Genomic DNA, 17,887 nt, shown 5'->3' with positions numbered 1-17,887 from the left:
TTTAAAGGGTCGACTTTACTTTTTGTTGTTGTTGACACAGTCTCGCTCTGTTGCCCCAGGTAGAGTGCAGTGGCATCATCACAGCTCACTGCAACCTCAAACCCCTGGGCTCAAGCCATCCTCCTGCTTCAGCCTCCAAGAGTGCTAGGATTACAGACGTGTGCCACCGCGCCTGGCCGACTTTACATATTTTTAAACAATTCAGATCAATACAAGTTCATTTTTTAATTTGATTTAATAACATCTGGAACACATTGGACAATCAAGCTTTTATAAACCCTTCATTAAATCTACATCAAAATTTGAACATAGAGCTACCCTGGAATTACCTGAGTTAAAAGATATAAAGTCAACATTTAAAACTTTATATACCTCAGAGGCCCATAATGAGAAAACAGACAACTCAGTTTTAAAAAAATGGCTACAACAATTCCACTCATAGGTATTTAAACCCAAGAGAACTGAAAACGTATGTCCACACAAAAACTTGTACACAAATGTTTGCAGCAGCATGATAAAAAACCTAAATGTCCATAACTGAGGAAGGAGTTGACAAACACAATACAGTATGCCCACACATGGAAGATCACTCAGCTATAAAAGGGAATGAAGCACTGATACACACTACAACATGGATGAACCCTGAAAACAATATGCTAAGTGGAAGAAGCCAGACACAAAAGGCAACATATTATGAAATTACATTTATATAAAACTTCCAAAATATCAAATCCATAGAGAGAGAAGATAGATTAGCTGTTGCTTGGGACTGGAGGGTGGTGGGCAATGGAGACCAACTGCTTATGGTGTCAAGTTTTCTTTCTGGGTGATAATTTTTCTGAAATTAAAAGTGGTGACGGTCAATATACTAAAAACCACTGAGTTGTACAACTGAAAAGGATGAATTTCACAGGACAGTAGGCCCCCTTTATCTGTAGGGGATATATGCAGTGGATGCCTGAAACTACAGATAGTACCAAAGCCTATATACGTTATGTTTTTTCCTATACATGTATACCTATGATAAAGTTTAATTTATAAATTAGGCACAGTAAGAGATTAACAACAATAACAAAAATAAAACAGAACAATTATAATAATACACTGTAATAAAAGTTCTGTGAATGTGGTCTATCTCTCTCTCAAAATGTCTTACTGTACTATACTACAGACAATTGAAACTGCAGAAAGAGAAACCACGGATAAGAAGGGACTATGGTATATGAAATATATCTCGATAAAAATCATCATATCTAATATGACTTCATTTTTATATTTTTTCCTGTCTATTCACTCATCCATCCATTCATCATCCATATACTCATTTGTCCTTCTATCTGTATACATACATAGAGGGAGAAATGTGTGGAATATTAACTTATTAAAATAGTTATTTCTGGGCACTGGGATTTAAGTTGCTTTACTTTCCTATTTGTAGTTTTCTGCATTTTTTGAATTTACAATGAACAAATTTTTTTTAACACATAATAAACATGTTCATTAAAAAAATGAGTAAAAGATTTAAACCAATACATGACCATAGAAGGTATATGGACGGCAAATAAGCACATGAAAAGATGTTCAGCATCATTAATCACTACAGAAAGGTACACTCAAACCTCAATGAGATATAACTACATATTTAAATGGCTTTCAGAGAACGACTATACCAAATGCTGGTGAGAATGTGGATAACTGCAACTCTCATACATTGCAGGTAAGAGTGTAAAGTGATGCAGCCACTTTGAAAAACGTTGGCAGGTTTTCAAGCTAACCATGCACTGGTGATACAACCCAGCAGTCCTATCCCTAAGTATTCACCCAAGAGAAGTGAAAACATGTCTACACAAAACCTGTATGCAAATGTTTATTGAAGCCTTATTTGTAATGGTCCAAAAGTGAAAACAACCCAAATATCAACTGGTAAATGGAAAAACAAAGTATGGTATTTGCATACAATGGTACACTCCTCAGCAATAAAAATAAACAAACCACTGATACATGCAACAACATGGATGGGATCTGACATGATTTCCACTAAGTGCAAGGAGCCAGACACACAAGAGTACATACTATAATCCGACTTAGATGACATTCTGGATATATAAATTCTGATCTCAGCATTTACTTACTAACCTGGAGAAAAAATTCAAATTGCCTTGCCTGGAATTTAATGTCCTTCATAATCTATCATGAGTTTACTTTTCCAGCTTTATCCCCTAGTTCTGTCCAACACTCTGTTCAGGTCAAAGAGGTACATTTCTTTTTCTATAGAATATTCTTAACACTGTTTTCACATAAAATTTTTTTATCTATATGAAAAGTCCTTCTGATCATCTCCATTTATCAAAATCCTACCACTCCTTAAAGGTTTAAGAACCACCTCTTCCAGAATATTCCATCCCAATTAGGTTTCCTTGCTCTGAGTTCATAAAAGGTAATTATTCCTCTTCACACAACAATTAATCACTCGTATCTTAGAAAAGCCCTTGGATTATGATTTTGTTTCACTCTAAAATTTTACTTTAACTATATCATATAGATTTCTTGTCTGTCAACCTATTCTATAAACTCTCCATGGGCAGAAATAGTTTTTTTTATCTCCATATCCCTCAGAGTCCTCATTACAGTATTACAATAAGTATTTATAGAATAACGACAACCTACCCATAATATGCCTTTAAAATTCACTCCCACAGACCATTTTTCGAGAAGCTCCTAGGCGATGTCCTCCACAAAACCCAGTTTGACAATCAAGAAGGAGGAAGATATGAGAAGCATAAAAAAGAGAGATCCAACCCAGAAAGGAGCAAAGGGGCTCTCACGCTGATGAGAAAGGAGATCACAGAAGAGAGTGGGGGCATTCAAATTGGAGCAGATGAGGGCAGTCATCACCATTGCGACCACTGTATTCTTGTTTTAACTTGACAAAACTTACAAAGGATATACACAGACAAAATGAGGAAATAGCACAAAAAAGGAAAATAAAACAAAAGCAAAAGTAATAAAAACCCATGAGATCCAAGAAATAGGGATTCCAAACTAGGAGAAAAGCAAAGAAACACCCAGCGTGCTGACTGCACAGCAGGCCTGGAAATCATGTCTCCAGAAGAGATGTCTCCCAGCAACAATATTAGAAGTGATAGCCTCCTTAATGTGATTGACTTTGTGGAAAATTGTACTGTCAGCCATTGGAAAATGTGGTAAGAATTAGGAATGGGTGCAAAGAAAACTAGACATATAAAAACAAGGCAATTATTAATTTCAGGTGAAACAGAGAGGACAGAACTATAGTAAACTTCAATGCTTGGGTGTTAATAATGTTTGGACAGGCATAATGATGACACGCCCGAATATCTATTTATCTAAAAATTCAATAATGAAGAAGGAAAGTGAATAGTGGCATAAGAAAGCTATTTCCTATATACTTACCAAAATAGAATGTCAGTAGACAATGTTTAATATTGATGAATTGAAAGATAATGGCATACTCGTCATATTTACAATATGAAAATGTATAAATAGTACAAGGAGAAGCTATTATAAAAAAGAAATTAGTTGCTTCTGGGAGGCATTGCAGTGAGTAAAGAAAGAATAACTATATTTTGTTATTATATAAACCGGGATGGGTTTTTTTGGTAATCATAGGTGTGTATTTCTTTAATTTTTAAAATTGAGAAGTTACCCATAAGAATTTGGGTGGTTGCTGTTGGTGGTGTTTTGTCCTCCCTCAAACCCTGCCCATATTTTCTATGTTTAAAACACCAACAGAAAAAAATATTAAGAACCACCAAATAAAGGCTATGCCAAAAAGTTACTAGAAAGCAAAGACTTAAAGGAGTCCACACATGCAATTAATCTGACAAGAACAGGCTATTCTTATTTTAAGAATATTCAATATATAAAATTTATTCATTATAAAATTTAGTAAAGTCAAACACTTTCATTTTCCATAATCAGAATCCTCTTATTATTTAAAAATATTCATATGTACTTAATACATTATGTGGCAAAAGCTGTTGTACAAATAGATCATTAGATATTAGTTCTATTAAACCAAGAATGCCCACACTCGGGAAGAGGATGCAAATGTCTAAGAACCCTAAGGGTGAAGACAGAGAATTCTCTACACACAAGAGGCATTTACACACCCAACAAATATAAAGGACCAGGCTAGCAGGGGAGGTAGAAAACCTAAAGTCATGCTTCAAAGGAAAAGTGAGCTAAGATCATGAGCCCTTGGCCTCAGACAGTATTCCACTGGATAGAGTAATTCAGGCAACACACTTTGGAGACCAACAGAACATTCTGAATCCAGAAACTAGGGCACTTAGTGTCAAATTGTCAACTGTCTACTGGTCATCACTGGGAAAAACAAAATAGTGCTTTAAAAATATTCACTGCATGGAAACCTGTCCCCCCAAAACCCCCAAACTTTAGTTGTTTTCAAAGGAGATGTCTACTTTATTGGTTATGTAAGCAGAAGAATACGAGCTTAGATCAATGTGGGCAAGGCTCCATCACTGACTAGCCATGAGAGCTTGAGCAAGCTGCCTTATTTCCTCGAGTATCATTTTCATCATCCCTAAATTCTGCTTAACACACAAGATTTTCCATGATCTGATTCTTGCTCACTTCCCCAAGAATTACCTCATCACTCTGAGTCTCATGCATTTTGTCTACACAAGTGAACCAATTAGTAATTCTCCAACAGGTCACTGTCTCTATATCCAGAGCTTGACATTTTACTTCTTTTACTTTATTTTTTTTTTTATTTTTTTTTTTTTTTTGTTGAGACAGAGTCTCACTTTGTTGCCCAGGCTAGAGTGAGTGCCGTGGCGTCAGCTTAGCTCACAGCAACCTCAAACTCCTGGGCTTAAGCGATCCTACTGCCTCAGCCTCCCGAGTAGCTGGGACTACAGGCATGCGCCACTATGCCCGGCTAATTTTTTCTATATAGATTTTTAGGTGTCCATATAATGTCTTTCTATTTTTAGTAGAGACGGGGTCTCGCTCAGGCTGGTCTCGAACTCCTGACCTTGAGCAATCCACCCGCCTCGGCCTCCCAGAGTGCTAGGATTACAGGCGTGAGCCACCGCGCCCGGCCTTTTTACTTTAAATATCCTTCCTCTTCCTTCTCCCTGCCCCCAGCCTCCACTAATTTTCCCCTTCCCAAGCTGGTTAACTTCTACTGACCCTCCAGAACTCGGTACAAACACCTTCCAGATCTATGGTACCTTTCTTCACGTACCTCATGATTTCCTCTACTATGGCTCTTGGTGTTCCACTGCTGCTGTGATAAATTGCCACAAACTTAGTGGTTTTTTTTTAAAGCAACACAAATATATTATCTCACAGTGCTGCACGTTAGTGTCCAACACAGGTCTCCACTAGACTCAAATCAAGTTGTCCGCAGGGCTGCAATCCTTTCTGAAGGCTCTGGGGAAATCCATTTCCTTTCCTTTTCCAGCTTCTAGAGGCTGCCCCATTCCTTGGCTCATGGCCCCTTCCTGCACCTTCAAAGCCATTAACAGAGGGTGAAGTCCCCACATCATCTCTCTCTGACCCACCCCTCCCTTTCTCTCCCACTTTTGCAGACTCATGGGATAAGACTGGGCCCACCCAGACAATCTAGAATAATCTCTACATCTTCTGTGGCCATTATTCTGCCTACCTCACTACATCTCCAATTATGACTGTAAGCGACTGTTTTCTTGTCTGTTTGAATCAAGATATAATAAACACTCAATAAATAGTATTTTCCCTAACCTTACATATGAATTTGGTCATATACTGGGAAAGTAATTTTGTTTATAGCATGCAAATGTGCAATTTGTAATAAGTGTCCTGGTGAACTTTTTTAAATGTACATATATAGCTTGTGTCAAATTTTTTATCATGAACTCAACTACTAAAAATAATGAACATACTGAAAACTAAACTCTGTTTACAGCAGTCCAAATTGTTTTCATATGATGATAATGAATATACGTTTTTAAATTTATAATCATAGTATGTATGTATATTAATTTGTATTCTGATTTTTGAAATCAATATAATTCACATGAAATTTCTACTAGAATGTAGCTCGATTGTATTAGCTTTCTCCTCCCCTCAGTTTATTTTTTTTATTTTTAAAAATTACAGCCAAGGTTAAAGTGTGATACATCAATATTACAAGATTCTTTTATCCATTTTCAAGGCATTTCACATGATTTACTATAATATCATAAGGCAAAAAAGTCACTAAAATCAGAGGCTCAGGAATATATATGCATACTTTATCACACAGGCTAATAAATTACCTTTAATGCCATTTGTACACAGCTTTCAGAAGAAAACGACTCAATTCTACCACCTCTGCCATTTACTAGCTATATAGCTTGGGGTAAATCATTTCAAATTTCCAATTTATTTTTTGCATCCTTCAAATAACAGGCTTGTACTAGATCAGTAAAAGACCCATTTCAAAATCTCCAGGGGTCCTTTTAAAACTACATAATCCATTAAAAAACCTGCTAGAAGAGTTTCTCCATGCTCACCTCCCTTCCCGGCTTCAAATTCAGCTTCATTAAGAATCACTGCATGTAAATGAAAGGTTACTGATGAGAATAGATGAGTAGTGTGCAGAGAGCAAAAAGGTTGGAAAGCTTTAACGTGGAAGATTTCTAAGATCCCATTCAGCACTGAACTTACATTAGTCTATGATTCTCAATGTAGATATTATATTTGGCAGTTCTGATTGCTACATCTCAAGAAAGATCAGAACAGAGATAGAGGAAATCTGGAGAAATGTAATGAGAGAATATAGGGGAAGGAACACTATTATAGGAAAAGAAATGATTTTAAGTTTGGGAATTTGTGGATAGAAGACAAAGGCAAGGAAGATTTTTTTTTAAATCTTTTTTTAAATCTATAAATCACAAAGGTAAGCATAGGCTGAAAACCTGAAAGATACATTTTAAGTTTACAAGTATAACTTCAGCAGAAATAAAATTTTTTACTTCAAACAGAAGAACTAACAGACTATAAAAGTCTTTACTGCAAGAAATGGTGCAGACGGAAAATATAAATAGCTTCCCATAAAAGATTTAAGAAAATCCACGGGTGACAGATTCATAATAGTTTACATTAAAGGGAATGAGGATTTTTTAAATGTAAACTCAGCATTTAAAGAGATTTCTGTAATAAAAGCAGCTATGATATGCTATAGCCTATAGTTATTTTGTAACATAACAAAACATGCCCCCCCCCAACATAACTGCCTTTTTAAAATGTCAGTTTAAAGATGTTAAATAATACTTGGTATTTTAAGCTAGAATATATAATATATTGTTTAATCAAGTGTGCATGTGCTTATAATTGGTCAAAAGAACACAATAGATATATCTTTTTTAAAAGACTTCAATGGAAAAGAGCATCTTAGGTAAACCTACAGATATGTGTTGCTATATTTGGTGTACTTAAAAATTGACCTTGACAGTGATACGAGATTTAAATATATTCATCTCTTTTAGAGTAGAAAACAGTAGCATCAGTAGGTTGAGTGGCAGGTAGAAAAATTAACAATGAAACAATTCTTTAAGCTTTTCAATGGGTACCTACACAAGGTAATTTCGTTCTTTTGTAAATAAAATAACATTTTTCTAGAAACATATTAAGGCATGCTGTGGGAAAAATGCAGCAGATAAAGAATTAGTCACTGCAGCTATTCCCAATGATCTGTGGTCTTTTGGGTGACCAGTTCTTGTTACATAGAGGTTGGGTCATCACCGAAGACACTTTAAAATTCACTCCATGAGACTCAAGGAGACTCTCCTGCAAGTTGCTAATGCCACACCACTTGGGAAGCTTAAGGGAAGACCCCCAACCCTACCACAACCTCACCTCCATTCCATGATACCTGCCTATAGCCTTGGGTAACCCAAAGGAGCAGTTCTCCCTGGAGCTGCCATTCCAGTAAGTAAATATGCAAGACCACAGAGCTATCTCCTTGAGAGGATTCATCTCACCACATCCTATTTTCCTTTTAGCTGAGTCGCTATCAGATATTTGGTCTTCATTAGACAACTGATATTGGATCATAACACCAATACTACTCTGTATCTCCCCCAATCTGCCCCAATCCACTCCCAAAACACTTCTTCCACCATGCCCTAGAGCTTCTATTCTATGACCGCCGGACTCCTCTATAACTTCAGCCTCCCCAGATCAACTTCTTTATCTTGTCTTCACTGAAATTAGTCTCCGCAGGGCCATCAAATCCCTTGCAAACTTTTAACAAAGTTTTTTTTCTCTCAGATCCTTTATGCCTTGGTGTGAGGAGTTGGAACAAGGATCCTCCTTGCGCCTCACTGCCAGTTCCAGGCCATGGTTCACTCATCTTCCAAGCAAATTCCTATTGTTTTAAAGCATAAGACATTTATCCATCTCATTCATATACTGAGCCCCAGGTTCAGGGTCACTGCACACAGTTATAAAGGTTGTCCATTGCCTCATGGGTAAGTGGAGTCTGAAATCCAACTCAAGATCTGCTTGTCTAGTGGGGGACTGCACCATCCAGAGAAAGGGACACATTAGACACCATTATGGACTAGAGGCAATCCCAGTCTCCTCTCCCTTCCAAAGACCTTCCTCTCCCCCACTCCATCTTTCCCCACCTTTTATCTGCATTCCTTATACTTACCTCTGAGTAGATGAATACTGCTAAGAAATACTTCAACAGGGCTACCTTCCTCTCACAATTATTATTGTGAACCACAAATGGGCACTCCTTACTGCCCAGCAATAATATAAAACTCCCCTAAGAAATTATTCCACTCACCAAGATTCTGATTTTACAATCTTCTTTCTTCCAACCTCTCTCAGTCCTACCTCAAACCTCATGTAAAGAAAGCTCAGTCCTTGCACAATCTTTCATCTTCTCACCACTGAAGCTCCAGTCCACACGCGTCTGGACTCATCTTCTCATTGTTCTTTCCAGTCATAATGAAAAATGCATCCCAGCCCTTACCAACCTCAACTCTTCAAATCTGGCCTTATCAACTCAAAGACTTCTTGTCCCCCTTCTTTCGTCCCCTCTGTCATTAATCATCAGTCTCTTGTCTATTGGATCATTCCCATAAGCACATAAACATGCTTTTAGTACGTCCCCTTTTAAGAGAAAAGTCAATCACCTTCTCTTTACCCTGCAACCCCCTTCAAGTACCAACCAATCTTTCTGTCCCTCTTCACAACAAATATCTCTAAAGTTGTTTCCACAATTCTTTCTACTTCCTCACCTTCATCTCACTCCTAGCTTCTAGCCTGGTCACTTCCTTGAAACTGCTCTCTTTGTTATCTGATTACTCACCCTAATTCAATACAGTGGATCATTCTCTCTCAGAAATATTCTCTTCTCTCCATTCTCTCTTAAAAATATTCTCTTTCCTCCACTTCTGAACACAATAAATCCAGGATATTCTTTCTAAACCCTTGGAAGTTTCATCATAGTCCCTTTTGCTCTTTGCTCCTTTTTTGATCAATCACCAAACCCTAACCCTATGGACTCAGTGAAGCATGCTCTTCTCTTCTGGGTCTCTACTTCTTCCCCAGTGAGCCCATCCAGTCCCACATGTTTAACTTCCAATGTAAATGCTGGAAACTCCTTAATTCATATCTGAGGTCCAGAACATTTGAGTTCCAGATTCATACCCAATTGCCTCTTTAACCTATGCACTTAGATTTATCTAGTAGGCATCTCAAACAAACAGGTCAAAACTCAATTTTTAGGTTTTTTTTTCCTCCCAAAATTCCCACAGCCTTTCCCAATTCAGTGAATGGTGCCATCACTCATCCTTTTACAAAAATGACATCTTTGATTTTTACCAGTCCCTGAAACCACGTATCTAATCCACCAAAGTGGATTTTCTACTTCTAAAACATATCTCAAATCTACCACCTTCTTTCTATCATTGCTGGCGCACGATAGCCAAGGGCATCACCATTTCCCAACTAGACCACAGCAATCACTTCCTTTCTGTTCTCCTAATTATTCTCTTTTACTCCTACCACCTATCCTCCACATAAAATCCAGAGAGATTAAAGTTTAACATATATAAATTAGTGTCACTCCCTTATTTAATAATTCCATAGCTTTCCATTGTACTTATAACAGCCAAACTCCTTCCCACGTCTTACAAAATTCAATCTGGTCTGGCCTCTTCCTCCTTCTCCCACCAAGCCCTTACCCTCTTACTAATTATGTTTCAAGCATATTCTATGCTCTTTTATGCCTCATGACATGTATATTTGCCATTCACTCTGTAATTTTCTTCAAACGGTTCTTCCTTAACCTTTAGAATCAACTCAAAAGTCACCTTCTAAGTTATACTTTCTAAATTTACCCAAGATAATTAAGTCTCTCTCTTACATAGCACCTCTTCAATTTCTCTCCCCTCCAAAACAATCTCCTATAATTATGTATTATGTTCTTACTTACGGCATGGCTACCCCAATAAAATGTAAGCTTCCTGAGGGCAGGCACAGGGTGGATTTGTGATTCAATCCTCAGGGCTGATCACAGAGTTTGGCAAACAGGAAGCTAAATAAATACTCATTTAATTCATTTGTTAATTAATGGAAAAGAAACAAATGAAAGCAAAAACAAGGACTATGGGCACTGGCCCTTTAGTTTGTTTGATACAGAGCTAAATGTACTGAGAAAATATCTGCATGCTTGAGCTTGCTATTTACAAAATGAAAGCATTAGCACTCTCAGGCATATTCCACAAAGATATTGTTGGTAACATTTTTTTGAGACAATAAAATGGTACTTGAAATATTAAAACAACATAACAGAAGAAGAAAATACAGAGGAATATAATTTTTGCAATTTACTTTCTGGCCAGTTTTATTCCCAGCTTGGAAGGGAAAACTAAAAATGAAAAGCTAGCAACGAAAATAAAAGAAACAGGCTGACAAATAAAGGTGACTTTCAGGGAAAGAAGTAAGCTTCTGAGAGGATAAATCAAGTTGACTGACCCTAATCTCTAAACCTCATCCTAGTGGACAGGCCAGAAGGATAAGGTACCTGTACTTTTCACCAAAGCCCGTTGATTTGGGAATGGCAGCTGCGATAGCATTCATGTTAAGAGCTCAAAGGTTGAGCCTGGCTGTAGAAAACAATTCCAGTATGAGTATTTTCTATTGATCACTTATTAAAAGGAATTGACCAAATTGAACAATGGATAAAAGCTAAAGAAGAATGCTTCATTTTTATTAATCTAAAGGGACAATAAACAATTACTACTGAAAAAGTAGAAACAGAAATAAGAGAAGTTTCACGATATACAACAAAATTAGGAAAGCAATCAAAAACAAATTTAAATTTTTTTGAACTTAACCTGTTTTCAGCATAGTCAAGGGCTTCACAAATTCAGTCTTTAGCATACACACTATTTAAGTAACCCATTGAAAACTAGGTCTGGCCATTCCGCATGTCCAGCTGGCCATTATTAACAAGTTAATGAACATTAATGAGAAAGACAACATCATTTCAAAAGAAGAAAATAAAGTTCCCTCACTGGATAAATGTGTATTTGTGGCTCTCGCTTGAAATAATTGTGCCTTTTTAAATTCTATAGCCTTTCTTCCCAGGATGGTTAGAGTTTCACTTTGGCAGAAAACACTTAAAGGCAACGTAAATTCAGCAGCTGTGATGATTTCACTAACCAGGAAAATTGCATTTTCTAAGTTTCACCTGGTAATAAGGATTTAGAATGTCTATCCCACATTCAGTAAAGCAGATGAAATATTTTATCATTAAGTACAGACCATTCGAGATGACTGTAGACAAACAACTGATGACTCAACCTTCCGCTAAGTTAACCATAGAAAGTACCGTGAACCAGAATGCAGGCATTGATTTTATCAGAAAGACATGATATGACAAAGCAGATGATCGTAATCTGGGCAACCTTTTGTTGAGCATACACCATGTACCAAGAGCTTTTATATATAATTTTTGAGCCCACAATAATCCTATGCATTAGATCCTCCACTTTAGAACCAAAGAAATAGAGACTTGGTGAGTTGAAATAACTTGCTTGAGGTTCACACAAAAAGTAAGTGCATAAAGTGGAATTTTAACCGAGGACTGCCAGATACCATTCCCAGTGTGCTTTCTGCTCTATCTGTACAAACCCAGAAACACCTTAAAACAGGCAAGGCAAAATATGACTTCTCAGAGATAAGGACAAGAAGAAAAATACACAGTAATTACTGATTTAGAAGAAATTCTTTCTAGCATACTGTTACATTGTCCCATTTCCTTTCTAATACTTCAGCATAGATAACTGTGTGTGTGTGTGTGTGTGTGTGTGTGTGTATACATACATATATATACACATAGATATAAAATGTTATTTTAGCCCTGGGATGCCTATACATAGGGCTAAAATAACATGTCAGACTCAAATCAGGCATCCACATTCCAAAAGTTACTACAAGCACATTTCAACTATCACTATCTCAACTGGCACTAAAAACATTGTTAATTGGCATTAAGAGATAGAAGGGAAAAAAGTCATAGGTGAAAAAAGTAGTGGTCAAGATACATAGATTAGTTAGAAACATTAGACACAGGCCTGCTGTTCTCAGAATCCAAACTTTTGGGAGTCAGTTGTGTTTCAGAATTAAGAATTTTTTGTACATTAGAAAACTAACATTATGAATGTATCCATATTACCCATTAACCCTGAGCAGGGTCTGAGGAACCAAACACATTAATATTTCTGCAGCGTGGAGCAAGGCTATTCATACTAAGCAGGATAAATAAAGACTATAACAAATAGCCTCATGTCAATTCAAAGCTTTCTGTTATCAGAGCTTTTTTTTTGGATTTTGGCATTATAGATAAGGGATTGTGGGCCTGTAACTGTGAATGACCAAATTACTTTGGCCAATTGCAATTCATACAAAACATTTCCTTTTAAAGCTCATATTAAACTTCGTGCATTATGCTGCGGTATTCAATGTATAAGCAAAACAACCCTTCACCCCTCCAGAATCTGGCTGACAATGATGTATATACAGAACAGGTAGCAAGATAAGGGGAGAGCCAGGCTGGAAGGCCTCTCAGCAGCCATTACCACAGACTGGAAGGTGTTACATTATTCATAGAAGAGGCCACCATCCCTTTAATCTGATCTGCTTTCTAAACTCAACACAGATAAGAACCAGTAAGCAGAATCACAAACAGATCGGAGAGGCAGGTACACAAAGCTGGCACCAGTAATGGCCAACATTATTATTCAAAGAAAAAAAATGAAACTGTTTTTTAAAAAACGTGAGAGCCTGATGGGGCAGTCCAAAAGGCTTGAATTCCAATCCCACTTCCACCATTATGAGCTGTGTGATCTTGAGTAATTCCTTAACTTCTCTGTACTTCAGTTTATTCATTGACACAACGTTGATAAAACTGCTGCCTGTCTCCTAAGGCGGCTGTGAAGATTTCATGAAATAATGCATGGGAAGAGCTTAGCACAGTGCCTGACAATGTGTATAGTGTATACAGTAAAATGTATACACTAAACATAAAGCACAAATCTCACAAAGCATAGCAGCCTGAATAAATTCACTACCAATTCTTCAGAACTCAGAGCATGGACAGCATCACCATCGTTTAGCATAGAAAAATACTGTATCATCTCGGTTGTGCTCCATGATGTCGAACTTGTCATTTAACCTCTCTGAGCTTGAGAACATTAGTTTAGATAAGTATTCTCAACAGAGGTAATAAGTGGTTATTTGCAGAAGAAAGGGCATGGAAAAAGTTTACTCTTTTTATGAATAAAGCACAACCATACAGTCCAGAAACAGATACACAGTATACCACAGTATTAAAATTTCAGGAGGGCGGGAGGTCTAAAAAGGCTCCTTAGGGAAGGAGCAACTGGTATTGACAAACCCCAGTTCAGATGAACTATAATGTCACTTACATCTCTTAAATTTCCTTAATTCTGTCTTTGCAACAATAATGCCAAGAATTCCCAAAAAAGTTAAATATAGGTTCACATACTTTGTTTAAGAAGGCAAGGATTTATATATTTAGAAAGACATCCATTTAGAACAGTCAAAAATTGTAAATATCATTATGTTTGAAATAGAAAACTCAATATACAGAAATCCTAGCTGCCATTCATGAAGAGATCCTGTGAGCTAGTTTTGTTGTATTTTCCCTGCTTTATAGATAACAATATATCTAAATCACACATAAACACTAATACAATTACTTAAGTTCCCAAGAAATGCAGAAAGAAAGTAGAATAAGGACAACCACTTGTAACTACAAAAAATTTGGAATGCTGTGGTTGTCTTAGCTAAGATAAATGAAGGATCACCTTGGAATATAATTCATTTTTAATTGCCTCTTCCATCTAATCTAACTACTGCTGTAGGCTGTCTTAAAATATTTACAAAGTAAAAGCACAAAAAGAATTTGAGGTGCTAAAGCAGATCACACAACCCTAAGTGATCAATTTTTCTGGTATTGGGTTTATAAAAAAAACAAAGTCCTAACTCTTACACATGCCATTTTTGGAAACACAAATAGTTTAAGGACTGCCTCTCTTAAGGTTAAAGCTGTTTTTAATTCACCTTCTTCCTTGCCTTAATTATGGTATCCTTACTATATCCAAATATCCTGTCATAATAAAAGAGAAAAGTTGTAGTAAAATGCTCGAAAGATCAATCTTACAGCCATTCTGCTCCAACCCCTTGTGAAGTTTTATATTTACTAGCTGAGTCTTACTCTCTCCAATATCCTAGGTACATCTAGCAACACATTCAAGTTCACATACTGGCCTCATAATTCTCTTCCTTGAGTTTTCAGAAATGCCTTAGAGGTTCTAACTAAAAATAAAATTCTGGAAAAACATACAAAACTCCTACATGTCAAACTACTGTTAAATGCTTGGCCATACTTTATTATCAGAAATATATAATCATAAAGTGTACTAATATCCATTTTATTCACAGCAAAATAAATGTGTTTTGATATCAAATTAGATTTGAGACAGTTGCATTTTAATAGCTAAAGATGTGTGTAATTTCAATGAGACACAGGCATTCTTAATACTATGCATGAAGTAAACACTTCTTTTACTAATGATGAATATAAATACACAATCTTAAAGAGATGCTAACCACTGTTTACAGTTCCTCAAATTCTAGGTGTTCAAGTGACAGAAAAATCTCTTGTAAACTCACATGCTATTTTAGGCTGTTCCAAATATACTGATTAGACAGAGTAATGGGAAGAAAAGATTACAAATTAGTTGAAACCCTAACTACACATAGATTATTTCAGGGGTGTAGTGCTGGGTCCATGAGTGCCTGGTCCTCAACTTGGAATGCTCCAGCCAAATATTAATAGCACACTATTATAATTATAGTTAGGGATAATATTACCCTAATGCATCTTTAAATACCTTTGCTCCTTATCATCAGAGTACTACAAAATGTATTTTAGATAGTACCAAGAGGCATAAGAAAATCAGAACACATAAAATGATCATTGGCAAGGTTTAGGCTTATTCAGGGGAAAACTCCATTGTAGAAATTCAAGTAGATATAATATAAATATATAGTCTGCACTAAGTATGATAATGCTAACTCAGCACATCACAGTATAAAAATAGAAAATAATAAACTGTACTTATAGTCGTCATCTGTTTGGCATGTTCCCATAAGAAAGCCACAGCAATCAAATTCTCAACTTGACAAATGCACATTTACCTGCCAAGGCCTTAGAGTTACCTTTGTTTTAGATTGATCCATGATGTTTTTAAGTACTCAGTGGTTTCCTTCACATTCCTTGTGTCATCATTTCCATATTCCTCCAGCAGTTTCTGCAGGACATTATCAAATGCCATGACAATACCATCACCAGGACCCAGCTCTTGAAGCAACATCTAAGGTGTAAATTAAGGTGTATTTGTTAGAGTTGGTCATTCAGTAACTAATTTTACCAAAATAAAGGTACTTCCAGGAGGTTTCAACATGTTTTAGACATGCATATCATAGTAAGAAAATTAAGCAGGGGACAAACTCTTACACACAAGCTTAAACCAAAATAATTCTAGAAGTGAGAATGAAGATCTCTAAGAAAGTGATCAGATATATAGATGATGCTATTAAAAAATTATATTTTTCTCTTTGAGATATGTTACTTCCTCAAACCATTTGTCTTTTTCATTTCTTCTGCAGTACATCTGATCCTTATAGGAACACACATCATACAGGAATGAACACTAAGAAAATTCCTCTGTAAGTACTTGGAGAAATGCCAAGGACCAGTAATGTGAAAGTCTCTTGCCCCTGGATCACTGTGGATGTTACAGAGTTAACTGCTTGAATGGATCAAGCAGCCAAGCAAGGTTTACTGACAGTTTGCTTGAATAGCCAAACTGATGCTGAGTTTGTCCACAGGCACTGGTTCCTTGACACATTTTTTCAATCTCTGAGAGTTTCTGGACCCAGATAATCCCCATTAAATCTAAAGGACAACAGAATGTTTCTATAATGTTTTTTGTAACAACTGGAAAAAAATATTCACCCTAAGGTTTCAGAAGACAAGAACTACACTGTTGATTAGAAAAGGATATTCTGAATATGATGACGAAACACTGGTATCACTTTTAATTATATTCCTTTAGTTAAGTGTCTGGGGGCTTTGTTACTTCTTTTGAGTCATTTGGTGACAATAACCAGTGGGTATCATAAACACAGAGAATGATCCAGCAACTAGTACACATGGCCACTTGTTTTTAAATTGTAACCACAGAAAGTCTATGTTTGTGGAGAATAAAAACATATTTCATGTTTTAGATTTTGTCTCCTACATATTCTCTATTATTTTCTTCACAAATACACACTTTCATCTTGGGCTATCAGAAGGGTAAATAAATGTTACACCAAAATATAACTTCACAACCATAACCTCCAATTCAAGAATATTTTTATGATTGTGGAGAGAATCTAAAATAGCACTTTATAAATACCATAGGTGTTCAATAGTGCCAACTCTATGACCAAACTGATCACAAAAAAGGTACTAGTTATTATGATATTGATAAAACTGTTTGGTTATAAACATATTAAAAGAAACTAAATTTACTTATTACCTGATTTATTCTGTACAGCAGCCCTCAAATGAAAATCTCAGGAAATTTTATAAATAAAAATAACCTTCAGGGTAATCATAGAAAGGGGCAAAAGAGAGTTCTTGGAATCCTAAGAATGTTCTATTTCTAGAGGCTGCTTCATGGGTGTGTTCCATTTGCAAAGCATCAGTGATTTATAAATCTAGCAGACATGCACATTCCTACCTGTTATGCCTCCAGAAAGTTTTCAAAAAACCTTCCTGATCAAATTCTTCATATAAATTTCAATATGTATTCTAAGAACTTGAGAAAACATCCTAACAGGGTCCTAAGAATTACACTTAACGATAGGAAAAAATATATATCCAACAAAATGATACTTCCAAAAAGTATCTAATGACTCTTACTTGGTTATCAGAAATTTGTTTGGTAAGTGGATCCCTTCGGGCTTGCTGAAGAATATAGAGTCGAGCCTCGTATTTTCTCATAAGCTCTTCGGTCTCCTCCCTGTGGTCATCCCACTGAAGACTGTCGATGATCATGTCCTCTAGCTGCTGCTGTCTTAACTCCACACCATGCTGGGTGCTATCCCATTGGTTCTGGACCTTCTCCACTGGGGGAAACATTACAGAAAATAAATCTCAAAAAGTAAGTCTCAGGAAAAAGAAAACAATATCTGATACCAAATTTACCATATGTATATAAAAAGAAAAGAGACAAGAGGCAAGTTGATAAATACATTT

General features: G+C 36.3%; 1 protein-coding gene across 1 annotated transcript in view; it reads right to left on the bottom strand.

Annotated features, from left to right (window-relative positions):
* Positions 1–17,887, bottom strand: part of UTRN (utrophin) — a 478,322-nt gene that overhangs the window by 239,538 nt on the left and 220,897 nt on the right. The window contains exons 49-50 of the mRNA XM_069488656.1: positions 17,552–17,757; positions 15,799–15,953 (exon numbers count right to left, since the gene is read on the bottom strand). Coding sequence (XP_069344757.1) covers positions 15,799–15,953; positions 17,552–17,757 — 361 coding nt within the window. The remainder of the gene's footprint in view (positions 1–15,798; positions 15,954–17,551; positions 17,758–17,887) is intronic.

This window comes from Eulemur rufifrons, chromosome 15 (assembly GCF_041146395.1).
Source record: "Eulemur rufifrons isolate Redbay chromosome 15, OSU_ERuf_1, whole genome shotgun sequence".
Classification (NCBI taxonomy): Eukaryota; Metazoa; Chordata; class Mammalia; order Primates; family Lemuridae; genus Eulemur; species Eulemur rufifrons.
This window is presented reverse-complemented; position numbering and strand designations above follow the sequence as displayed.